Source organism: Thamnophis elegans, chromosome 13 (genome assembly GCF_009769535.1).
Source record: "Thamnophis elegans isolate rThaEle1 chromosome 13, rThaEle1.pri, whole genome shotgun sequence".
NCBI lineage: Eukaryota > Metazoa > Chordata > Lepidosauria > Squamata > Colubridae > Thamnophis > Thamnophis elegans.
Genome location: NC_045553.1, coordinates 455,463 through 478,927, shown reverse-complemented (window position 1 = coordinate 478,927; position 23,465 = coordinate 455,463). Strand labels below are relative to the sequence as shown.

Genomic DNA, 23,465 nt, shown 5'->3' with positions numbered 1-23,465 from the left:
CGGTGGTGTCTGGAGAGGAGGGGGCTTTGGCCCTGAAAGCAGCTGAGCCTTCAGAAGGGGCTTTTCAGGATTGAGGGGGGCATTGGAGCCCGTAATAGGAGGGGGCAGCATCTCCGCCCCTTCCCACTTCTTGGCTGGCAAAAGTGGAGGCCAGAGAGACGCCCTGCCAAGTGGGGTCTCCTTGTCGGCCCCGGTGGCTGTTTTAGGGCGCAGGCTGCAGATTCCCTTTATAAAAAGGGGGAGGGGTTTCAGCTGAATTCCAGCCAGGTCCAGCCATCCGCTACACCCGGTGATGCCCCACCTGTTGAACGGCTGCCTGTCCCCAACCTTGGGAGAGGAGCAGGACTTCAGGCCATCCGTTGGGGTTTGCTGCCCTCTTGTGGCCCAGGTCCCAACCTGCAGGGAGGAAAGACGGAGGCCAATGCGGTGGGAGGCATTCAACCTCTTCTGAAATCACTCAAGACCACCGAGGGGCATTGCAACCCTCCCCCCCTCAAAAGCATAGAGCACAATAGAGATGCTTTGGATTTTATTACTAAATAAATAATTCAATAAAACCTTGTGCAAAATACCGTATTTTTCAGAGTATAAGACGCACCCTTTTCCCTCAAAAACGAGAAAATCTGGGTGTGTCTTATACACTGAATGCAGCATTTTTGGCCTCCCAACCCCCCCCCTTTGCAAAAATGGCCATGCAGAGCCTTTAGGAGGCTTCCAGAGAGCTCCTGGGGGCTGGGGAGGGCAGAAATGAGCAAAAAACAGGCTTTTTTTTGCTCGTTATTGCCCCCCAGCCCCCAGGAGCACTCTATAAGGCTCCTAAAAGCTCTGCACTGACATTTTTTTGGCAAAAAATGGGTCCGTTTTGGGGAGTTCTGCAGAGTGCAAAAACCTTTTTAAAAAATTTGCCTCTTCAAAATCTTGGGGCCTCTTACACTCTGGAAAACACAGTACTACTATCAGAGGAGACTCACAATCCCCAGGCAGCACACCCCGAGCCTCCCTGCGTGTTTTCAGCCAGCAGGAAATTCACGCAAAACTCGGCCCGTGGCACCTTCAAAGGAGCCACGTTGGAGGATCACTTGATGCCTTTGGAATCGTGGCCCTTGTGGCATCGTCCTTCGGCGTTTGGAGCCTCCGGTAAGGACAAAATCCTCAGATCCTGAGCCTCAATCCTCAATCTCTGGGCGGTGTTGCCCTTGGGATGCAATGCGGCAACCTAAAACCAGGTTTCCAGTTTATCTCCTTAGGAGTATTTTTAAAAGCCACGTTTTGTTCCAGATGCAAGAGGCTCGACCCTTCTTCTCCCATTCAGGTTCCTGGAAGGCTGGCTGGGACGCAGAAGGCAGCTCCATCAAGATCCCCGTTCGAGGGGCTCCCGTGAGGCCACAAAGGCTGTCCCGGAGTGTAGAGGTTGCTTGGCCCTTAGATCTGAGCGTCTTCCTTCCTCCAGCTGTGAGGGTAGCTGGGCTTGTGCGCGTTTGCTCCCGCTGGGCGCAGGCTGTCCAGGGGCACCACCACCTCGTCTGGCTGGGAATTCTTGTTCAGCTCCACCACACGAGGCACCACCGTTGACCAGCGATCTGCACCCCACCCGAGAGAGAAGGGGGTGTCAGCAGCAGAGTCCGCAGCCCCGGCATTTCCGTGGGGAGCAGGAGCCACCCAACCGCCCCCCTCACCTCTGCGCAGGCGCCCCACGGTGTGGGAGAAGCCGTAATACTGGTAGGTGTCGTTCTTGCCGGGGTCCTCGTTGATGATACCCAGGTTCTGGTTCCAGTGAGACCAGTTCACCTCATCCACTCTGCCAAGTTTCAATGCCAGAAGGGGGGGGAGGATCAGAAGGACCAAAGAGGGCCAGCCTTTCTCCCCCAAGCTGAACCTCTTGGCTCAGGGGGTACTTTCAATGGCATCGGCTTGCCCAGGGCCTACCCAGAACCCCCCAATCAATGCCTGTTTTGGGAACTCTTTGCTGGGGCTCAAGCTGGGGTCCCTACACCCTTCCACAATTTAGACAAAGGCTCAATGGGTGCAGCCAGCCCCTTCCTGAGCCCCACAACCCCACAGCCCTCCCAGATCAGGAGAGAAAGGGGGAAGGGGCTTTCAGGAGAGCAGCTGGGTGGTCTTCGGATGTGGAGGGGGGTTCAGGGAGGCTTCCATGACCACCTGCAGTGCCTCCAAACATTGGGGGGAATCAATAAGAATAAAGAAGGGCTGATTCTGCACAGCCGGACCAGGCCCCCAGTTCTCTATTCCTCCTCCTCCCGTGGAGCCAAACCTCGGGGGCGTCTCTACCTGAAGCACCACCTCCGGTCGGGGGCCCCATCCAGAGACTTCCCCACGGTGACCATCTCTCCCGAGCGGAAGGCCCTCCGGACGAACACGGGGAAGGAGCGCTCGATGTCCAGGATGGTGGTGGCCCACTAGGGATGGAGAAGACGCGGGAGCCTCAGCCGCACTTCCCCTTCGCCCGCCTGAAGGGCTCCCTCACTCGCCCGCCTGCGCCCGCCTACCTGCAGCTTCCAGATCTTCTTGCTCTCCTTGGAGACCTGCCCCACCGTCTCCCCCATGAGGGCGATCAGCATGTTGAGCAGGAGGACGAAAGTGAGGATGATGTAGGTGACCAGGAGGATGACAAAGACCCCCGGGTACTTGGCGTTCTCGATCATCTCCAGGTCCCCCATGCCGATGGTCAGCTTGAAGAGGTCCAGCAGGAAGGTGCTGAAGGTCTTGCTGTCCCGGCAGGAGGGGTAGGCAGGCGCCGTGCAGTTGGAGCGCTCCCCGCGACAGGACTCGGCACTGGGGCAGGGGTTCAGCAGGGAGACCAGGGCTGCCGGAGAGGGGGGAGCCTTTAGCCGGGTCCCTTGGCGCCTTCCCTACTGGCACAGGGGGAGCCACAGGCCCCCCACCTGGCTCTGCAGGGCGAGGGGGGCTTACCAGAGGCGTAGCCGATCATGAAGAGGACGTAAACCAGGAGGAAGCGGAAAAGGTCCTTGAACAGGATCTGCAGAGGAAAGAGGGCACCGGGACCTCAGCTGTGCTGGGATATAGGCAGTCCTCGGCTTACGACCACGCGGGACCAGAATTCTGATCCAGGGATCGTGGTGATGCTGGGTTTTGTGGGTCACTTATTCCGCCCCCGCGATCACTTCGAAGGGTCCCTAAAGCAGCGGTTGTGAGTCGTGGGTCAGCTGCGTCCGCCCACCGCGCACGGCAGAGGAAGGGCGCCTCGCTCCCCCTCACCTTCTGGATCATGATGCTGTAGGTGCCCGTCAGCTTGAGGCCGCGGGTGAAGTAGAGGGCGTTAATCCAGCCCAGCACCAGCGCGAAGACCATGACCGCCAGGTAGGCCTCGATGCCAGCCAGGTAGAGAGCAGCGGCCACCAGGACCAGGACGGAGTAGATGAAGCTGCAGGGGACGGGAGGGCAGGTTGGCACGGGGACCCATTCGCGAGGCCACAGTGTCCCCTTTAGAAGATCCTGAAGGGGAGGCAACTTCTCCAGCCGGCCAAGTTGGAGGGTTTATGGCTTTTTGGGGGGGGGCACTATTAAACCCCCCTCCCCCAAACACACACAGAGCTGACGTTCCACCTTCCACTCACTAGAGTAGCTGAAAGGAGCCATCAATGAAGAAGGAATTGACGCCTGGGCATTTCTTCATGAACAGATCCTTGACCTGGGGGCAGGGGGGGGGAAGGAAAGAAGATCCCCTTTGAGCCACAAATGAGGCTGCAGCCAAATTCTCCGGACAGCAGCTGCAAAGTCTGGGCAGGCTCAGAAGCAGGGAGGATTTGGGGGATGGGGAGAGGAAAGGAGAGGGAGGGTCACCACCTTCCAGTATGCAGGGGAAGCACGGAGGGGTGTGAAGGGGGCTGGGGAAAGACGGGGGACCCCTCCCTAGGCAAGAAGACCCCCGTCTGCACTTACGTTGGTGAAGAAAAAGAGGACTCCTGTGAAGAGGGTGACGATTTCCCCAGCCAGGCGGAGGTAGTCCGGGGTGGTCGTGTAGGGGTACGGGGGCTGGGGGAGGAAGGAGGGGAAGCACGCTGAGGGCTGCCCCAGTCTTGGAGGAGGAAAGCAGAGCCTCTGGAGGGTGGGGGGCTCCGGTTGCACCGGGCTGGCCCTCTGTTGGGGCGCCTCAGAGCTGCAGTTCCTGCCTGCCTCCTCTCAGGCTTCTTGCCATCGGACAAGGGGTGTGTGTACTCACTGTGCCCTCCAGGGGGCGGTAGTAGGCCACCAAGGTGAAGATCACCATGGCGCACAGGTAGGAGACCACGCTGATGTAGAAGGAGACGGCCCCAAATTTGCGCCACTTGTCTCGCAGCAGCTCATTGATGGGCTCCACGGCCAGCATCTCATGGCGGTTCTGGGCAGGAGATGACAAGCGCCCCGTGAAGAGCCGGCAGCCAGAGCCTCCCCACGGAGGGTGCCCCTTTTGGGTCTCCTGCCAGCCTCACCTCAATCTTGCTGTTGTAGACCAAGATCTCCAACACGGATACCTCCTCTCCGCAGGTGTCCAAGGAGGACAAGTCGTAGAGGGAGGAGTAGACGGGCCCGTAGGCCCAGTCTCTGAACTTGCGGGAGAGGTGCCGCGCCTCCTCGTCCTTCACCTCCCGGCGGATGATGTGCTGGAACATCTGCAGGCGGGGAGGGGGGAAACAGCTCGGATGAACTGAGGCGGGGGACCTGGATTGGTCAAAGCCACCGAGGAATCGGGCAAACGGGACCCCTGGAGTCGCTCTGCCAACCTGATTTAGACTCTCGAGTGAGTCCTCAACGTGGTGCCCCCCACTGGCCCTGGCTCACCCCTATCTTCCCGGTCTTGGCTGCCATCATGAGGGGTGAGAGGCCGTCGTTGTTCAGCAGGGCTTCCAGGTTGGTGTCCGGGAATAGTTTGGCACATTTAATGAGCAGCAGGTCGTACATCTTGGTGACGAACTTGGTGTTCTCGCGGGTGTTGTCCGCAATGGCCACCAGGGCGTGGAGCACCGTGTTGCCCCGCGAGTCCTGCCGCCGGAGGTCAGCCTGCTTGTGGGCATTCTCCGTCAGGTACTGGACAATGTGGGGCTGGTTAGTGCAGGCGGCCAGAGAGAGAGGCAGCTCCCCTGTGCAGAAGTGGAGAAGTGGGCAGGTGCCAAGTCTCATCCACGACACCCCAAACCAGCTTGGAAATGCGCAGTGGATGTGCAGAACATCCGAGGGTCTTCCAGTGTTGTGGGGTCCAATTTCACCCTTTCTGTCCCTTGTAGGACCTGAAGTCCCTTCTGTGACTTGACCCCTCAATTTCCCATCCCTTCAGAAGCTCCCTGCCGGGTAAGGCAACCCCTTGGCCCTCCTCCTCTCCCCCCACGGACTCCCTCTCCCCTTCGTGGTCATCCTGGCCCACAGGTGGACTGTAAGCTCCCTGCAGAATGAGACCCACCACGGCCAATCTCAAAGAGAAGGAGGTCCTGCAGGAGAGAGTCTGGGAACGTTACTCACCGAAGTAGAAGTAGCCGCCTTCGTCTTTGGGCTGGAAGAAACGGCCCCGCGCCTGGGCATGCACGTCGGCCCCCTTCTCCACCAGCAGCTCCACGTAGTGCTTGCACCGCCGCTCGATTGCAATGTGCAGGGCGGTCTGGCCTGAAGAAGCACAACCATTTGCTGCTTCGAGCGCTCCCTGACCTCCCTCGAGGCCCCCAAGGCTGTGACCCTCTGAGCATTTCCTGCCAGCTTCCACAGGCCTGAAAGAAGCACTGGCTGGGATGTGGCTCAGCGTAGCGAGACCTCGGATTTCCATGCCGTCAACTCACCCAACCTGGTGCTCCTGAGACTAAGGCTCAAATGGGCATCGGATCGCGTCCCCCGGTCCTGACTAATGAAGGTCCAACTCCACACCCCCCAGGCGTTGGCCTTAGATGGTCCCTGCCCCACAGAGGATGGGGCTCAAAATGACGGTGCCGTTTATTCTGGGATTGTGAGGGGGGGCAAGTAAAGAGAGGAGAGCCCAGGGGAGGGAGGGAGGACTGACTGAGCCTCCTTCGCTGGGGACCCCCCGAGACGGACCCTCACCTCGGTAGTAGACATCTCGGAAAGGTGCGTTGATGAATTCCCGCATGTTCCCCGTTTTCTCAGCAATGTCCAGCAGGAGAGGGATGGTGTCATTCCGGCCCCCGTTGAGGTTGAGCAGGGCCTTGGGCAGACACGTCTTCCCAGTGGAGAGCTCTGGAGCCAGGCAAAATCGGCACCTCGGTTACGGCAATGCCCCCCCTTCCTTCCTTCCTTCCTTCCTGGGGGCCTGAGACTCCCCCTTTTGTCCTCACAACAGCGGAGGCCATCTTAACATCGGCGATAGTGCCTCCCCTCCCATCTGGGCCCCCAGGCTGCCTTTGCCCCACCGCGGGCTGGCAACTGCGAAGGTCACGGCCATCATGCCCCACCCACCCCTTTGCTCCCCCAGCCACGGCATCTGGTGGCATCCAGCTGTGGCACCCCTCCCCCTGGAACTTCAGGACTGTGGAGCAGGCCCTGGCCTCTGCGACTGGAGTAGCCACTTGGTAACTTTTCTGTGAACAGCTGGCTCAGGTTTCTGAGGAGGCGGGAGCAACTTTTCTCACTTGGCAGAGAGAGGGGCAAGGGGGCATCTCCCCGGGGGGGTCCCATTTCCTGTCTTAGATCCAGCAGGGGGTGGGTTTCCTTGAGCCCCCAAACCTGGGATGAATAGGGCTACAGCGGTGCTTGGTGGCATCTACAGATCTCTTGGCCAAGACGGGCTCCTCTCTGCCCCACAGACCTGCATCTCCCCCCCAAGTACCCATCCCCACAGCCCCCCCCCGCCTCACTCACCTCTGAACTCCTCATCGGTCAGTCGCTTCTTGTGGCCCAGCAGGAAAGGCAAGAGGCCGTCCAGCCCGTCCAGGGACCCCCGGGAGACGATGTCGAAGAGGATGGGCCGGTTGAAGATCTTGAGGATGGGTGGGGGGTTGGGGGCCGGCCCCTTGGCGCTGGGACGCTTCTTCCTGGGGGAGGGGCCAGGGGGAGAAGGCAGCTCAGCACCGGTGGGGAGAGGCGGGAGCCCCCAACTAAGCAGCAGGGAGATCCGCCTCCCACCCCTACTCACTCCAGGGCCCTCTTCCGCCGGCGCTTGTTGTCGCTGGGGAGGTGGCGGTAGGTGCCGTAGTCGAAGAGGGAGTCCATGGGGGCTTTCTTGGGCCCCGGCACCACCGAGGACTCGTAGATGGTGGACTCCAGCAGCTCCATGGGGTTGGGGACCCCCTTCCGGAAGGCTCCGTGGAACTTCATCCGCAGGTTCTGCTTGCCGTCCCCTGAGCCGGGGGGGCTGCGGGGGGCCTCGCCAGGCCCAGAGCCCTCCTCGCCCTCAAAGAGGTTGGCCAGGGAGGAGAGCGGGAAGGCCTCGCCCTGCGGGGAGGACTCCTCAGCCGGGGCCTCGGGGGCTTCAGCGGGGCTGGCCACGGGGGTGTCCTCCGGGTCGGCCATCGTGGCTCTGGTGGAGGAAAGGAGGTCAGAAGCCAGGCAGGGGGCGGAGGTGCCCGTGGCACACGTGGCCTTACAACTCTCATCCCCTGCTGCTGGTCACTCTGTCGGCTTTGCCTGGGGATGACCTCCTTTGACCATGGTGGAAACCCAGAGAAACCCCCCCTCCACCTCCCCCCTCTCTCTCACACACACACGGAACTCCCCAGTTAGCAGCCATGGAAATCCTGAAGTTTTGGAACTTTCTGTCTGTCAGAAAAGGGTCACAAACCCTAAGCTGCAGGGGCTTCGGGGGGGAGGAGAGACCGTCCCTGTCTGGTCATCTTTCAAATTCTCTTTCCAAACCTTTCATCCAGCGGAGGAAAGGCCGGGAAGCTGGGCTGACTCTGAGCCCTTCCCAAGCTGCCCCAGAGCAAAGGGGGCTGGAGTTTCCTTTCCCAAGAGACGCTGAGGACTCGGAGCTCCTGCTCGCCCCACTGCCTCCCACCCCCCACACATTAGGGCCCCGAGACCACCCACCTCTGCTCTCTGTGGAAGCCGGATCAAGGCTGTGTGGCTGGGCTGGAGGTGCAGCTGCACACACTGTTCCCAGATGCGGCTGTCCTGGCTGGGGGCTGCCCTGCCTGACCCACCCGGCCCCTCCCTCCCTCCCATGGGGCACAGCCTGCTTGCTACTCAGAGAGGCCTTTGAGAGACTGGCCACCAGCCCGCAGCTCACTTCAGGCCCGGCCCAGCAAGGAACAAGGAGTGCTTTCACCGCTCCTGGAAACTTCAGCCGGACCCCACCCAAAATCCAGACAGCGGAGGGGGGGAGGGAAGATGCAGCACTCCTGCAGGGGCTGCCAGCAGCCGTCCTGGGCTCCACCACGGCTGGGTAGAGGCGGCCACGGGCCCCCACCGACTTTCCCGAAAGCCTCTTTCTGGAACCATCCAGGGCCCTTCATTGGGGGGGGGGTGGCTGGGGAGGGTTGCAATCTCTTGGAGGGCAGTGGGAGCTGTGCTGGAGCAGAAAGATTGAGATGCTCAGAGGCCAGGAGGTCCACCCCCCTCCCCCCAATGCTTTGGAGGCCTACATGGAAGCGGCATTTCTCCATCCGCCCCTGGAGCTGTCAGTCCGGATCCTGAGAATTTTCCCAGGCTGAAGCAGGGGAAGGAGAGGAAGGAGCTCTCCTCTGGAAGAGCCTGACGTGGAGAGGTGGTGACATGTGCAGAAGGGCCGGCCAATGAACCCCAGGCTCCCCTTAATCCTTGTGGCTGAACCCCGGTGGATGTATGGGGCTGCAGCCCTTCCTTGGCCCAGGGAGGGATCCCAGCCCCCTGCCCTTCGCCCTCAGGAGGCAACCCCCGCCCCACTTTCCCAGGTACAGAAGCTGGGACTACGGAGCACCCTGGATTGGGGCGAGACCCAGCGTCCTTAAGCAGGGAGGAGGCTGGCTGGCCCTGTGCCCGTGGGGCCTGGGCGTAGCACCCAGTGAGGTTGGGCACGAAAAGACTCCTATTGTGCTTTACAGCCATGGGCTTCCGGCCTCTTCCACCTTTTCCTAATTCCCAGAGCCAAGACTGTAGGGAGCCTTGGTGCTCGGGAAAAGCCGCAGGGACCTCAGCCCTTTGGAGGAACAAATTAGGAACTGGGAGGAAGTGGGTGGGGGGAGAGGGAGACTGGGAGGAGAGGAAGCCAAGCCATAGCAGGCTGGGTGGGTGGGTGGGAGGTGGGGAGGTCCCGGTTCCCATGCAGCTGCTTGTTGGGGTGATCAGGAAATCCTTTGAGAACCTGGATGGCAGAAGCTTCACCCAACTTCTTCCTTGGGGGTCCAAATCACAAGACCAGCAAGGCAGCCCGAATGGTGCAAATCTTTGCGGGGAACAAAGCTTGTGCAAAGTCATGAGAACTTCAGGCAAATCAACACCCCCCCATCTCCCCCCCCCCAGGGAAGATGACCAGCCCCTCACTGCCCAGTAAGTCCAGGATTGAACCAAGCTCATCAGAGCAGGAATTTGCTGGGTGGGAGGGGGAGCTCTCCTCCTCCAAGATCAAAGGACTACAAATCAGTAGTTGGGCAAACAAGGGGGAAGGTGGCCCCCTCCTGCAGGCAGCCCCTCCCTCTCTGGCCGTCTTCGCCCGGCGGCTCCTTCACTGGCGACAGAATTAAACGGTGCAAATCTTCAACCACAAGATGTGGCAATTGTTGGGAGGGGGGGAGATGGGATCAATTCAGGGAAGAGAAGCCCCCCCCTGGTTAAATGCCAACCTCCCCCTCCTGCCTTGGATTCCGGCCCCCAAGGAGCCCCCACGGGAGACAAATTTTCTCCTGTCCCTTTTGAGAGCTTTAAAGGAATCCCCCCCCCCCTGTTCATCCTGAACCTTTACAGCTCCCCCCAAAAGCAGCAGTGTGCAAGAGAGGCCCTCCCCTCCCCCAGGCCTATTTTGGGAACCGATGGAGCTGCCCCACCACAGCTTTCCAAGCCTCCCTTTGCAGCATCCCAAGGCGCTTCCTTGCCAGCCCCAATGGGAGGGAGGGAGGGAGGGCTCGTTCAGAGGGGAGGGGAGCCTCCCCTTCCAAAACAGGGGGTTTTTTTTTGCTGCGTTGGGAGCCTGGGGTGGGGAGGGGGCTCCAGGTGGGAGCCCCTGTCTCCCCAGGCAGAGGGAGGCGTGATGCAGCCTGGCTCCTCCTGCAGCGCCAGAGGCAACTGGGGACAGCCAAGCTGGGACAGAGAGAAGCTGCGTGTTTCTGGGCTTTGGCCGGAAGGCAGTTGGTCTCCTCTGATGTGGTTGGGCCACTGGCAGCGCTGGGTCTCCACCCTGCCAGAGTCCTCAGAGCACAGGACTCTGCTCCAAAGTGTGTCTTCTCTGGGGGGGGGGGGGGGGGCTGGGGGCCGGAGGCTATGCATGCCCAACCCCCCCCCCTCCCCAGCTGTCCTGCAGCTCAAGTGTTTGGAGAATTTCATAGCTCAAAGGATTAACCAACGTGCCCAAACAGCCCCCCCCCGGGATCTTGGAGAGGGGGGGGGAGAGCCCCTCCCCCCAGGCCAAAGGGCTGGAGAGCAGCAGAGCCCAAAGCCTGCCCCCCTTCTCTTTCTGGAGGGGGGATGGGAAGACACGGGCTTTAAAGGAGATGCCTCAGAAGAGAGTCGGCCGCTGCACCCCTGCGTGAATCTGGGCACCTCCCAGGGCGGGGCTGTTCAAGGAAAATACCTGCAAAATTGCATCATTCTGTCCCACCCAAAAACGGAGCCGCGACTGCGGGAGTTCAACTCCATAAAACACGGGGAGTGAACTCCGATCCAAAAGCGCCCCCGCAGGGCCCCCTTTCCTCCTGCGATTCCTCTGCCCCGAGCGGAGTGGAAGGGACCCCGAAGGGCAGAGCAAAAATCCCCGAGTGGGGCAGAGTCGGGGGCTCGCCTGCATCGGAGCTGGAGCTGGACAGGGATCGGACTTACGTCCTTCAGCGCCGACGGTCGCTAGGCAGGAAGGAAGCACATTTCCAAGCCGACCAGATTCCCAGGGGGCGGACTCGCCGAGCCCCCTTCAGCCCCGGGATTATGATGTTGGGGGGGGGGGCGCCCAGAGGAGGCTCTGTAACCCACGTTGCCCGTTTGAGGGGCGGCGGCGGCTCTTCAATCTCTGCAACGGACGGTTCTCGCCGGGAAAGGCACCGCAAGAAGGTGAATCCCAGCTCCCCAAAGTCCGGCACTGGCCTCTGAGGCAGGCCCGGATAGGTGGCCTCACCAGGACCCAAAGCTGCGCCTTGCTGAACGGCCCTGTCTCAGCTCCCTTCTTCCGAGACAGGCAGCGGGGAGCCCAGCTCAGCGCCTCCCTTGGTCGGGCTCCGGAGAGAAACCGCCTCGGGTCCTTCGGACTCCTTTAGCTGCCCTGGCTGCGGATTATGGGCGCTCGAGTCCCGGAGACCTGGAGGGAGAGTTCAGGGCCTGAGAGTCAGAAGCAGCAGCCAAACGGCCCTTCTGGAGCCGTCTTCCCTGGACGTGTCCAGAGAGAGCCGGGGCCCCCAGCCACGCCCCGACCCCAGCCCAGCCCCTTCCACTCCCGCCGGACGCGCCTTGCTCACCTTAGCGCCGGGTCTCCAGATTCCCCCGGCGCCGCAGGGGCTTCAGCTGCCCCCCACCCCGCGAGTGGAGCTTTTTCTCCTGCTCCGCGCAGAGGAAGCGCAACTGCAGAGCGCAAGAGAAACGACCCCCCCCCTCAAGAGACGGCACCGCGGCTCCTACCCCCCCCCCCGAAGGAGTTCTGGCGCCCCCGAGCTGGCCAGGCTGTCCTTGCGGAGACGTCGCTCGTCAGATCCCCCCCCCCCCGGGTCTGTCCTGGGGGATCAACACTTTCGCTGGAACGCTCCAGGTCTTCTCGAGAGCAAACCGAGAGGCAGCTGAGGGTCTCCCCTCTGGGGGGTGCAGGAAGGAATTCCGCTCCCCGAAACCCAACCCAATTCTTGCTCAGAAAGGCTCGCCTGCAGGTGGGGAGGGGAGGGGGGGATGAGGCTGCCTTCCTCTTCCTGTAAATGTTTGGGAAAGTTTTGTGCACACGCCCTGCTCTTAACTGCCTGTGAAACCTGGCAAAATCTCTTTATTGCCAAGGTGGAGCCCAGGTGGGACTAGAAAGTGCCTTTTAATAGCTTTACGCGTTTTCTCTCCAGTCACCGTGAGAGGCACAACAGAGTGGATTTCTTCCCCCTTTCCTTCCTGCAAGCAGGTGGGCAGAAAACTGGCAAGGGATTGTGAAGAACCCCCAGGGAGTAAGAGTTGCAACACTGAAGGAGGGAGACAGAGGGGGGGGGGTCTTTTAAAACCATCCTCTGTGGGGAGGAAAGGATTCTGGCAGGCCGAGATTGTTGTGGGAGAACTGCAACCCCTCCCCCTTCTTCCTCTGGGCCGCTTGGGTGAAGGGCCACCTTCCCTCCCTGACTGTCTCACCCCTCCCTCCCTCCCTCCCTCCGGCTGGGCTACTGGCTTTAGACGGAGCAGCCAAGGGCTTAGAGTTATGCTGGACTTAGGAATTTTTCCGGCCAGCCTGAACAGGCCTGGGTTACACCCCTGACCCAGGGACGACAGGAGTGCCAAGGAGCTGATGGGGAAGAGGGAGGGGGGCAGAGGCTGGAGTTCAGTGGGGTGGAGATCCTGCAGTGGGGAGAGGAATATGACTGAGGACTGTTCTGAGTCCCCAGGACTCAGCCTCCCCCCCCCCCACACATGGCCCACTCATCCCCAAAGGGATCCTCCCCTCCCTTATAAACTTTCTCCTTCTGCAAACTTGGGAGGGCTGTATCTACTGACCCCTCCCTCCCTCCCTCCCTCCCTCCCTGGCCTTCCCACCTCCACCAAGTCTCTGCTGGTTCATCTGTGAGGAAAGGCTGCCCCCTGCTGGTGTGATGCAGCAAATGCCAGTTTCTGAAAAATCCCAGCTGCGAGTCCAGTGGCCCTGGTAAGTGAGCGTGGTGGGCAAACCCCCCCTGACCCATCCCAAGATGCCCACCGTCTACTGGGTGTAACAGGACCAGCCGAGAAGGTCCTTCTCCCTTCAGGAGTTCCAAATAAGGACATGGGCTACCAGGCTGCCCTAAAAGGTCTTTTCAAAATAGTTTGGGTGCATTAATTAAAGCAGTATGCCCCCACATATGCCCCCACACTCAACCTCCATAATCCCCAGCCAGTGTGGCTCACTGCCCCTCCCACTGAGTCTTCTTTGGGAAAACCAAAATAAATTGCGCGTCTCTCTCATAAAATTTTAATTCAACTCACGAGTTTCCTAAAACCATCCACACGGAAGGCATCAAGCAGAAGCAACACCATGAAGGCATAATTTTTATGCCCCCAGAAAATGACAGCAGGTTTTAAGCCGGAGTCGGTTCCCGGAAGAAATCCCTTGTGCAAAGAGGCCTTGTGGATGTTCACCCCAAGAGCCACCCCGAAAAGTCCCTGAGCTCCGGTCGCTCTTGTCAGGTGAGGCAGGGGAGTTAAAGGGCCACCCAGGAGGAGGCAAGGGAAGCCCACCATGGCCCCAATGCCAGTAAGTTGCCTCCTGAGGGGTGAAGCTCCCCTGCTTTGCATGCCCTCCTGGCACGGCTTGTGGGCTGTTGGGGCACTAGCCAGTCCTGGGGCGCAACTGGGGTCCATGGGGTGCTGCCCAAAGCTCAGAGGAAGACGGGTTCCCCCTGGCAGGCAGCCCCAGGGAGCAGGGCAGGGCTGCTGCCTCCCCCCTTGTGTCCCTAGAAGGAGAAAGGCCACTAGAGAAAGGCCACAAAAGAGCACCAAAGCCCATCAGCCTGGGCCAGTCTTCGGTCTAGGCAGAGGGCTGGAGGGCTGGAAGGCACTTGCTGGGCTGCAGAGCGGAGGGAGGGAGGGAGGGGAGGCAAAGGAGGGGCCCAGGCTGGCAGAGGAGGGGAGGGCCTGGTCAAGCTTTGTAGCTCAGCTCCGCGTTCATTTTGGCGTACATCTCGTAGATGGTGTCCAGGATGGGTGTCGCTTTGGACAAGAACTGGTGGATCTTCTCAAAGGTCTCTTCCTCCTTGACCTCCTTGCCTTTCTCCAGCGCCTTCAGCAGGTCCGACTTGTAGGGGAGGGCGTAGACGGAGCCCTGGGGGGGGGGGGGAAGCCGGTCAGTCTCTGCCTTGCAAAGGCCCCACCCGCAGGGCCAGAGCTGGCATCGTCCAGTCCTAAAGGCCCCCAAAGCCTTGGAAGGAGGGGGAGGGAGTCTGGGGTCTTGCCTCCCTCCCCCAGGTTCCCCCAGCCTCCCCCCCGGCCCCTTCCCACTTGGGGGCTCACCAGGAAGAGCTTCTGCAACAGCCAGCCGTGGTACTTCCTCAGGGCCACCTCGTAGGCCTTGAGGGCGTTCACACGGATGAGGTTGGGGTTCTCCTTGTCCTGCTCCCCATCGCAAAGGCTCTGCAGGAGGGTCTGCATGAACCTCAGTCCCCTGGGAGGGGGAGAAAAGCTTCTGAGAGGCTGCCAGTGCCCTCCCCCCTGGAGCTGGGGCCCCGTGGGGCCCTCCAGCCGCCCCTCGGGAGCAGAGGCAGCTTTGCGGTCACCCCCCTCACCTCTTCAGCCACATGAGGGCCAAGGTGGCCCCCACTTTCGGCCAGGCTGACCCGTGCATTTCCTTCTCCGCTTCCAAGATGTTCTGAAGGGTTTTGAACTTGGTTGGGTTTGATTCATAAACCGCCCGTATTTTCTGAAAGTGACGCAAAAGAGAATCGGACATTGGACCCGGCTGGTGGGGGAGGGTGTGTAATTAGCAGCCCCCCTGATCCTGCTTCTTATGGGGCTGAAGCTCCGTGCTTGGCAAAGGGCTGCCTCATGAGCTGGGCCACAAACAATCCAGGGTGGGTGGATGCCAGCCGGGGCCTGATCCCAGCTCAACCCCAGCGGCCCCTTTCCTCAGAGCCTCGGGGGGGCCCTCGCTGCCCTTCCCTACCTTAATGTTCCCGGAGAGGTCCGCCTTCACTGGGGCGTAGACAAGCGGGGTGCCCAGGCAGTCTGCAGAGGAGAGAGAGCAAAGGTGTTGTAATATAGTTGCAGAGCCACGCTGAACCACACAGGAGAAAACAAACTCCTAAAACATCCTGATAGTGCATAACATAACATCCTGAGATGTGCCCCACCAATGACGCCCAGGATTTGACCATATATAGACAGAACTTCCCTGAGCAGCAGATTAGAAATTGTACTTTTACAGGCAGTTTTTAACCACATGCTATTGCTCCTCCTGCCTTTGTCCTATCTCAATAAAAGGGGCTACCAGACCCCCAATCTGGGTCGCTCCATCCCGAGAAAGGTCGTGTCCTGTCTTTTCTCAACATTGGCCTCATGGGCGAACCACGGGAACGTTACACAAAGGTCTGGATTCAGCAGCAGTGGGGCCCCCATCTGGCCTGCCAAGGGGTGCCCAGGAGTGGGGGTGCCACTTCAAACAGAAAAAGGGCAGGAGGGAGGAGGAACTGCCCCACCCACCCCCTGGAATGCTCCGGGGCCAAGGAACCTCTTCAGAAGACGGCCAGGGATGAAATCTGGATGCTGGGAGGATTTAATTCAGCTGCGGGAAGGCATCTCACCACAGCTGGGCAGGCATCCTCCGGGCGAAACTGGGGAAGCGGTGTTTGGGCAGCCAGAGCTGGGGGTGGGCTAGATGGCCTTTCAGAGCTCACCCCTCCCTCTTGCACTCCCCTAGGCTTAACCTACACTGCAAGGATGTTGTGAGAAACAGGATGGAGCCACACGAAGGAAGGCCTCTGGGCCAGAACGTGCGTTGAGGAAGAGGCTTGAGATGGGTTACTTTGGAGACAGTTTATCAGGCACACAAACATTGTATCATTCATGCAAGTTGACAGATTTCAGAGGACGGTTTGCAACAGCACAAGTTGTGGCTTTGGTGGATTCATTGTCGCCGTGTTGCCATGCAGGAGCCACACAATGGATGGAATGAAACGGAAGAACTTCCCAGGCCAACCCTCGGCTTCAGCAGACGGAGAGTCCCAAGGAGACACCGCTCAAAGTTTGCTTCATGGAAGGCGATGGAAGCAGGGGATGTGTGTGTGTGTGTGTGTGTGTGTGTGTTGGGGGGCATCGCTTCCCGAATGCCAAGCGAACCAGCAAGAAGCCAGGAGATTTTCAGAGCTGGTTTTGGGGGGCATGGAGAAGAACGTTGCGGCTGCAATCTCTGGAGGGAGGGAGGGAGGGAGCTCTGGGGACGGCTGTTTCACCACACGGCCCCAGGGCCACGGCTGCCTCTTCCTCCAGATCCCACAGCAGCCCAGTTGTTCCTGTTCTTCTTGTTCCCCCTGGCTTTCTGGAATGGCTCAGCACCGCCTCCTTCCCACACCCGGTGCCCCCCCCCCCGTCTGGGGGCTGGGACCTCAGCCATCAAGCTCATCCGGAGGCTCCGGGCTGGCCTGAACCAGAGAGCGGCCCTGCGCAGCAGCGCGAAGGCGTCCGAGTGACGCAATCCGCCCCCCTGAGGATTCCACAAGGGAGAAGGGAGAGGCTGGCACACCCAGCAGGCCCTGCGCGCTTTTCCCACTGGGGGTGTGTGGGGGGGAGATGAGCAGCCAGCGAGTCTGGCCTGGGGAAGCAGCAGGCGGAGCAGCCGACATTCGTCTCCAGCCGTCCCCAGCAGAAAAGGCTGCTTTCAAGATCGCTCAGCCGTTATCGGGGGTGGCAAAGCCCCCCAGTGGGCACCCAGGTTTCAAGTCCAAGGGAGCAACCTTCACTGGGGCAGCTTTGTGGGAGGAGGGCTCTACCTGACAAGCCCAAAAGGGATGAGGGGCAGCTTGCTAGGCAGAGTCACTCACCCGTTATGCCCAGGGGAACAAGAAGAACGGGAACAACTGGGCTGCTGTGGGATCTGGGGGAACAGCCAAATCCTTGGCTCCACACAAACTCCTTGCTGTCTTGTGGGGCCACTGGAGCCCCCAGAAAAGCCTTAAAGGGGCCCCTAGTGAAGGGGCTCAATCTAAGGTGGCCCGGAATGACCAGCATTGTGTAATCTCAGTGCCCAGTCTTCCCTAGTAGGCTGCCCCTATCCATGGAGGGGCCATTTTTCCATGGGGGGCCGTTGCAGGGAAGGGAGAAATCCACCGTCTCCCTTCGCTTCCCCCACAGGATCCTCAGAGCACCCTGCCCCCCCCCCCGAGTTCCAGGTACTTTGTCCCTCTAAGGAAGAGTTATATCTCCCCCTGAACTAAGGTAAACCTGCCAAAGGCTCAGTTGACCCCCTTGGGCGCCATAAGTCCACCAAGACCCCCAGCTGGTGTTTTGAGGTGAAGAGCCCCTTCCCCCCTCCCCCCCAGGCCATCTTGGAAGGCGTCCCGAGTGAAAGTGCTTCATCTGGCCTTTGCAGACCGTGGTTGTGTGGAAAGCAGAGAAGGACAGCAGGAGAGCTGGCAGAATTTCTCCAGGTGTCAGTTACCTCCCTTATGAAAGCTGCTCCTTAGCCGACAGCCAGGAGATCTCTTTTCCACAAGCCTCTTGGCTGCCTCCCCCTTGCTTTGGGGTTCAGCTCTGCCAGGGAGCAAGATGCCCCTTGGAGGGGGGGGCTGATGTTGGGGAAAGAGATGGGGGAAAGACCTAACCCAGGGGCCCCTGAGCCTCGGGGGCAGGGGAGACCGTGTTAAATTTGAATTTCCTTTATTTGTATGCCGCCCTTTTCCCTGGGGGGACTCAGGGCGGCTCACAATTCAAAAAGGGAGGGGGGGCAACCAAGGGCCCTCTGCACATGCCCCAAAGCCCAGACCTTCATGAAAAACGGGGCTTAATTTGACTTTTATATCTATGCAGCCACAGCAGAGAGTAAAAGAGGGGTAAAAGAAAGGAAAAACTGAATGGGGGGAGGGGACTCAGCCCTTCCGCTTATTTGAGAATTAAAGTCTCAGGTTCACATTGTCTGCCAAGGCTGCGTCTCCCTTCAGCCCAGCTGGCAGCTTCTGCCCCCTTTTGGCCCGCGGGCCCACCTGGAAAGAGCCGCCGCTTTGCCTCTGCCGGGGAAAGCGAGCGGGGATGGGGACTTGCGACTCCGAGGGGGACCCGGGGACGGAGGGGTTCAAAGGGCGCTTGGAAAGTGGTCCTCTCCTGGCCCCCCGAGGGGCTCCAGCTTGGCAGGGGCTCAGCGCCTGGACTGCAAAACCAATCATGCGCGGCCCTCTGGAACAGGAGCGCAGAGACCCCGGGGTGGCCGAACCGGTGTCGGGAGGCTGATCCCCTCCTCTCCCGGCCCCCCGTCGCCCCCCGCCCGCAGCCGCGACCTCTCCCCTGCAGGGCTGTTGTGGGGACTTGACAGGCGCCCCTCCCTCCCTCCCTCCCTCCCTTCTTCCCTTCTCCGTTCGGAGCCCGCTAAGCCGGCCGGCCGGGGCGCCTCCCTGCCGGGACTGCGGGGCGGCCACTCACCGAAGAAGGGCGGCAGGTGCGTGACGGCCTCCAGGAAGGGCTCCGTGTCGATCTGCTTGTCGGCCGGCAGCGTCCGGAACTCGTACTCCAGCAGCAGCGCCATGGCGACAGCTCAGCCGTCCCACCGGGCCAGGCGGCAGGACTCCCGGCGTCGGGGTGGAGCCGGACATCGCCGCCCTCGAGGGAGGCGGGCCGCCGCCGCTCAGCCTCCTCCCGCAGAGGGCAGGCGAGCCGCCCGGCACAGGGCCAGCCTACCGGCAAGGGCGCGCGCGGGCGGGCAGCAGCGGCGGAGGGGAGCTTCGGTCCGCCCAGGGCGCCGCCTCGCCCGCCCTCGGCTCGCTTGACGCTCCCCCGGTGACCGGGGCGGGCGAGGCGGGCTGGGCTCCCCTTGGGCGAAAAGCGGGGCGCCAGGATCCCCCGGAGAGCCCGGCTTCCTCTGACCACGTGCAGAGCGCTCTTGCGCTGCCCGCGCCTCTACGGCTCAGGGGAAGGTCCGGAGCGGCGGCCAAAGCTTCGGGGTCCCCCAGCCCAGCTGCGGAGGATGGGTGCGGCAGTTCGGTTCGCCGCTCCGAAGCTCCGCCGGGAAGGAGGAGGGGCGCCTCTGCCTCTTGCAGGTGCCCCCGCGGCGGAGGCTCCGGCCGAAGAGAAGCGCCTCGGGGCCCGCGGGCATCGCTCCTTCCACACCGTCCAGCCCCCCGGTCGGATTTGCAGCCGCTCCCCATGCAGGATCCGCGGCAGTGACCTCGGGGTGCCCCGGGCCCAAAGGCCGGCCTGGGCTGCCCTGCAAGGCTGTTGTGAAGCTTTGCCCGGGAGTTCCAAAAGGGAACGGAAGCCCCTGGCTGCGAGAGGGTCCCGCCGGGCGCTGCTGCTTCCCCTCCGCCGCCTCCTCCTCCTCCTCCTCCTCGGCGGCGTCTCCGTCGATCCAGGGAAGATGCGGTTGGTTCCGAAGAACGTGCCCGGAAGCCGCCTGCGATGAGACCCGGAGGCCCCCTCTCTATTTTCTTAGCTCTTTAAGCCACCAGCTCGGCTCCGCCTCCTTGCGCGATACGGGGCCTCTTGTCCCTGGGCGGCTCCTGTAGAGGGACAGGAAGTGCTGCCATGGAGACGCCTGGCGGCACCGGAAGGAGCTGGACCGTTAGGCGTTCGCTCGCAGGCGGCGGCGGGGCTCGCATCGAAGGCGGCGAGCGCGGAGGCTTCGGAGCGCCGGAACTGCCCCGTGGCGGGTGACGTCAGGACGCGCGACCGGGCCTCGGGGTGACCTCACCGCGCCCCCTATCCCCCCGCCATGGCCGTGCCCGCCGCCCCGCCGTTCTGGGGCAGCCGCCGCCGCCGCTTCGGCCCGGAGCAGCAGCTGGTGCGGCGGCGAGAGCAGGAGGCCCGCCTGCGCCAGCAGTGGGAGCTGCACAGCCGCGCCTTCCAGCAGTCCGGGCTGCTCAGCCGCAAACAGGCCGAGTGGAGCTCCCGCCGCTCCTTCCAGCAGAGGTCAGCCGGGGGTCGGGGGTGTCTTTGGGGAGGGGGGCCCGAGAGGCCTCGGGGGGCGCCAGGAGGACCCCCTCCCTCCCTTCTCTCCCTCCCTTCTCTCCCTCTCCGCCCGCAGCATGGAGGCGCACGGCCGGGAGCGGCTGGCGGCGGAGGCGGCGGAGAGCCTGGAGCGGCGGCGGCTGCGGTTGCGGGAGCTGCTGCGGCGGGAGCGCGAGGGCCTGGCGGCCGAGCTGCGCGGGTTGCGGATCGGCGGGGAGGCCGAGCTGGAGGAGAAGCGGCAGCGGAGCCAGGAGCTGCGCTCGGCCAGGGAAGAGCGGCGGAAGCAGGTCCGGCCTCCTTGTGGGGGGGGGACGACGGGGTGGCTCTCTTGGGCAGCCCCCCAGGTGGGCGACGGGGCCCTGACTGGCGTTTCTTCCCGGTTGCAGGTGGCGGAGGACCGTCTCTACGACTGCTGGAGGAAGAGCAGCGCCAAGCTCCGCCAGGTGGGAAGCCTTCGGGCTGGGGGACGGGGGAGAGAAAGGAAGGGTCCCTCCGAGGGCAGAGTGGGAGCCCATCGGGGGGGGGGGCCTGAGCCTGATGCGGTGTCTCTGCTGCACTCCAGGTGGGCTCGGAGCTGCACAGGAAGCAGGTGGTGGAGGCCTGGGGGGACCAGCTGGCGCTGAAGCAACAGGTAGGCGCACCTGCCACGCCCTCCTCTCCTGCCCAGAAGGCGGCCGGACGGAGCTTCACGCTTGCCTTGCTTTCCTCCCCATTGAGCGAGAAGCGGCGGACCGGGAAGAGAAAGCCCGCTCCGAGAACCAGTACGAGAGAGCCCGCAGGGAGGCCCTGGAGCGGCTGAAGCAGGAGCAGCAGCGCAGGAAGCGGGAGGAGGAGAAGCAGGCTGAGATGCTGCGGCAGCAGATGGCGGAGCTCCAGCTGAGGGACGTGGAGGTGCGCGAAGGGCGGGTCCTCTGCGAGCCCGTCAAGGGGGAGGCCCGCCTGCAGATGACGTTTCTGTTAGGATTCGCTTGCCCTCCTTCGGCCCCTTCTGGCTTTTGGGGGGGATGGGGAGGAGTGGGAAGTCAAGAGGGTCAGAGAGAATTCCCCTTGTCAGGCCACCAAGCTGAGGGAGGAGGAAGAGAGCCTGCTGAAGCAGCATTGGGAGCTGCAAGCCCTGGAAGCCGAGCGAAAGCTGAAGGAGGAACAGCGGAAGAAGGTGGAGCTTGGGTAGGTCATGATGGGGTGGGGGGAGCTTCTCTCCAGATGCTCTGGGAGGGGGGGGAGGATTCCATTGTCCAGCTGTGGGATTTCCCTGCCCAGACGTGGAGTTTCCGGGAGATGCATTGAGGGCTTGTCTAAGACAGTGTTTCTCAACCTTGGCAACTTGAAGATGTCCGGACTTCAACTCCCAGAATTCCCCAGCCAGCGAATGCTGGCTGGGGAATTCTGGGAGTTGAAGTCCGGACATCTTCAAGTTGCCAAGGTTGAGAAACACTGGTCTAGGAGGCTGCACTGAGAACACGAGGGGGTTAATTGGGAGAGGGAGCCACTCACCCCCCCCCACTCCGTCCTTTCAGAGTTCCATTACGATCTTTGTTCCGTTGTCGGAGCTGCTGCTGGGCCCAGCTGGCTGTGCTGTTTGCAGAGTCTTGGGGGCTCCTCTCAGTTCTTAGGGTTGCCTATTTTGTGCCCCCGTCTTTCCCCAGGCGCTTCCTGAAGCACCAGGTCCAGGCCCAGCTGAGGAAACGGGCTCAGCAGGTCCAGCAGGAGTTGGTAAGCTTCTCTCCCAGAGCAGGAGGGGGTCTGGAAGGGTCCTGCCTGCAGGAGTCGTTCCCCCCCCCCCACCCAAAGATGTGGGATGCAGTGGCCATTCCCTGTGGGGCACAAGCCGCGGTGGCTTCCTGTGGCTCTGTGATTCCAGGAGGAGGACAGGCGGATCCTCCTGGCCCTGTCCGAGAAGCACGAGGAGGACCAGCGCCTGCAATCCGCCCGGCGGGAAGAAGCCGTGGCTGCAGTGGCCTGGATGAAGGAGGTCATCGAAGAGCAGCTGCAGCTGGAAAGGGAACGAGAGGCGGAGCTGGAGACCATCTTCAGGTGAGGGAGGGCAGAGGCGGAAGGGTCAAGCGGGCAACCAGCATCCTCACCTCCGAGGCCTCTGGGGTTGGGCGAAATGTGTATGTGGGGGAGGGGGGCAGAGGCAGTGGGTCTCATGCGCAGGAGTGCCTTTGGCTGCAGGGAAGGCTCTGGTGGGGATGGGCGCTGCCTGTTGCTGGGCAGTGGGCATCTCCCTTCTCCTTTCTTTCCCTCGCAGGGAGGAAGCCAGGCAGGTTTGGGAGAAGCGAGAGGAAGAGTGGGGGAGAGAGCGGAAGGCCCGGGACAGGCTCATGGCAGAGGTGAGAGCAGGACCTCCCGGAGGGGGGGGGGGAAGCAAGGAGGGGGGGGTCTCTTGCTCAGTCGTCCCTCCTGTGGCTCCCAACAGGTCCTGGCTGAGAGGGAGCAGCAGATCCAGCAGAAGGTGGAGCGCAACAGGCACGCCCAGCAGGAGTCCGTCAGGTGCCGGGAGCAGCTGATCCAGCGCCTGGAAGAGGCCAGGCAGCTGACCCAGCGGGAACAGGAGGCGGCGCTAGAGCGGAAAACTGCCCGCAAGGAGGAGCTGCAGGCCCAGGTGGGGCTTCCTTGCCCGGGGGGGGGGGGGGGCTGGCTGGGGGGGGTGGGGGTTGAGAGGTGCCCCGTCCCATGCTGACCTTCTCCTCCTTCAGCTCACGGAGCGGCAGCGGCAGCAACAGGAGGAGCTCCAGCACCAGCAGGAGGCGGCCACAGAGGCCCGGGCGCGAGAGGAGCAGCACCAGCAGCTGGAGGAGCTGGAGGCCAGGCGCATGGTGGAGGCTGGATACCGGAACAAGGTGGGAGCTGCTGCCTAGAGGGCACCAGGGCTGGCCAAGGGCTGCAGGCCAGATGGCCCTGAATGGCGCTGCTCTGCGAAGACATGTCTCAGGGCTGCCCTTCCGGGGTGGACACCCCCCCCCCCAGTAGTCTTCCCCAGGGGGAGGGATCTGATTTGACCGCTGACGGGTCAGACCTGACTGTTGACTGGCATCCTCCCTCTGCCCTCCTTCTAGTGCCACAGCTACCGCAAAGCTGCCTGGAGCTAAAGAAGATTCTGGGTGGCCGAGAACCTCTTTGCCAGCTGCTTCCTGCTCTACTGACCGTCTGCTTGGAGCTGGCAGGGATGCTAGGAGACTGAGAGGGGTGGGCTGGCTCCCCAGAGTGGTCCTCTCGCCTCCCCCCTCCCACCCCTCCCCAGGGTGCAGCTGCTACCCGGAGGCCGTTGGCCAAGGCAGGAGGGAAGATGATGGTGCTTGGAGGGTCAGTAAAGTGCTTTTTTTTTCCAATTGGTTTTCTCTGGCCTGGTGCTGACCGGAAAGGCTGATCAAAGATGGTTCTGGTTCTGTTCCACACGACCCCTCCCCCAAATAGCACAACGTCTTTGAAAAAGGGAGCTGCAATGAAACACCGGCATTCAAAATCGGATGGCACTTGGTTTTTATACACGTGAGATTTACATATGCACACTAGCAGGATATTTTATACACACACACATACACACACACACACACCACGGACTCTTCACTTAGTTGTGGCTTTAAAATGGA

The 23,465-nt window shown here is 61.7% G+C and overlaps 3 protein-coding genes across 3 annotated transcripts; 1 reads left to right on the top strand and 2 right to left on the bottom strand.

Moving 5' to 3' along the window:
• Nucleotides 1–824: 824 nt before the first annotated feature.
• Nucleotides 825–8,847, bottom strand: TRPV4 (transient receptor potential cation channel subfamily V member 4). The gene is made up of 15 exons (XM_032228806.1): nt 7,094–8,847; nt 6,820–6,992; nt 6,046–6,198; nt 5,476–5,616; nt 4,801–5,099; nt 4,452–4,631; nt 4,202–4,360; nt 3,922–4,014; nt 3,597–3,670; nt 3,238–3,403; nt 2,932–2,998; nt 2,508–2,824; nt 2,290–2,417; nt 1,677–1,798; nt 825–1,580 (listed from the first exon to the last, which is right to left on the bottom strand). The coding sequence occupies exons 1-15, from the start codon at nt 7,468–7,470 to the stop codon at nt 1,423–1,425; spliced, it is 2,607 nt and encodes an 868-aa protein (XP_032084697.1). The 5' UTR covers nt 7,471–8,847; the 3' UTR covers nt 825–1,422.
• A 4,338-nt stretch (nt 8,848–13,185) lies between these two features.
• On the bottom strand, nt 13,186–18,525 carry GLTP (glycolipid transfer protein). The gene is made up of 5 exons (XM_032228834.1): nt 18,352–18,525; nt 14,888–14,949; nt 14,511–14,644; nt 14,239–14,389; nt 13,186–14,050 (listed from the first exon to the last, which is right to left on the bottom strand). Exons 1-5 carry the CDS (start codon nt 18,452–18,454, stop codon nt 13,868–13,870), a joined length of 633 nt encoding a protein of 210 aa, XP_032084725.1. The 5' UTR covers nt 18,455–18,525; the 3' UTR covers nt 13,186–13,867.
• A 174-nt stretch (nt 18,526–18,699) lies between these two features.
• On the top strand, nt 18,700–23,200 carry TCHP (trichoplein keratin filament binding). The gene is made up of 12 exons (XM_032228832.1): nt 18,700–19,833; nt 19,949–20,159; nt 20,259–20,315; nt 20,435–20,503; nt 20,590–20,763; nt 20,927–21,039; nt 21,519–21,585; nt 21,734–21,906; nt 22,124–22,205; nt 22,292–22,477; nt 22,572–22,715; nt 22,932–23,200. Exons 1-12 carry the CDS (start codon nt 19,637–19,639, stop codon nt 22,962–22,964), a joined length of 1,506 nt encoding a protein of 501 aa, XP_032084723.1. The 5' UTR covers nt 18,700–19,636; the 3' UTR covers nt 22,965–23,200.
• The last annotated feature ends 265 nt before the right edge of the window (nt 23,201–23,465 follow it).

Bases quoted from the DNA above. Each gene is read 5' to 3' on its own strand.
- TRPV4 (XM_032228806.1), bottom strand. From the start codon at position 7,470: ATGGCCGACCCGGAGGACACCCCCGTGGCCAGCCCCGCTGAAGCCCCC. The intron at 6,199-6,819 runs GTGAGTGAGGCG...GCCTGGCTCCAG, and splicing joins GACCGATGAGGAGTTCAGAG to AGCTCTCCACTGGGAAGACG. The intron at 1,581-1,676 runs GTGAGGGGGGCG...GGTGGGGTGCAG, and splicing joins CGTGGGGCGCCTGCGCAGAG to ATCGCTGGTCAACGGTGGTG.
- GLTP (XM_032228834.1), bottom strand. From the start codon at position 18,454: ATGGCGCTGCTGCTGGAGTACGAGTTCCGGACGCTGCCGGCCGACAAG. The intron at 14,390-14,510 runs GTGAGGGGGGTG...TCCCCCTCCCAG, and splicing joins GCCCTCATGTGGCTGAAGAG to GGGACTGAGGTTCATGCAGA. The intron at 14,051-14,238 runs GTGAGCCCCCAA...CCCCCCCCCCAG, and splicing joins TGTTGCAGAAGCTCTTCCTG to GGCTCCGTCTACGCCCTCCC.
- TCHP (XM_032228832.1), top strand. From the start codon at position 19,637: ATGGCCGTGCCCGCCGCCCCGCCGTTCTGGGGCAGCCGCCGCCGCCGC. The intron at 21,586-21,733 runs GTAAGCTTCTCT...CTGTGATTCCAG, and splicing joins AGCAGGTCCAGCAGGAGTTG to GAGGAGGACAGGCGGATCCT. The intron at 22,478-22,571 runs GTGGGGCTTCCT...CTCCTCCTTCAG, and splicing joins AGGAGGAGCTGCAGGCCCAG to CTCACGGAGCGGCAGCGGCA.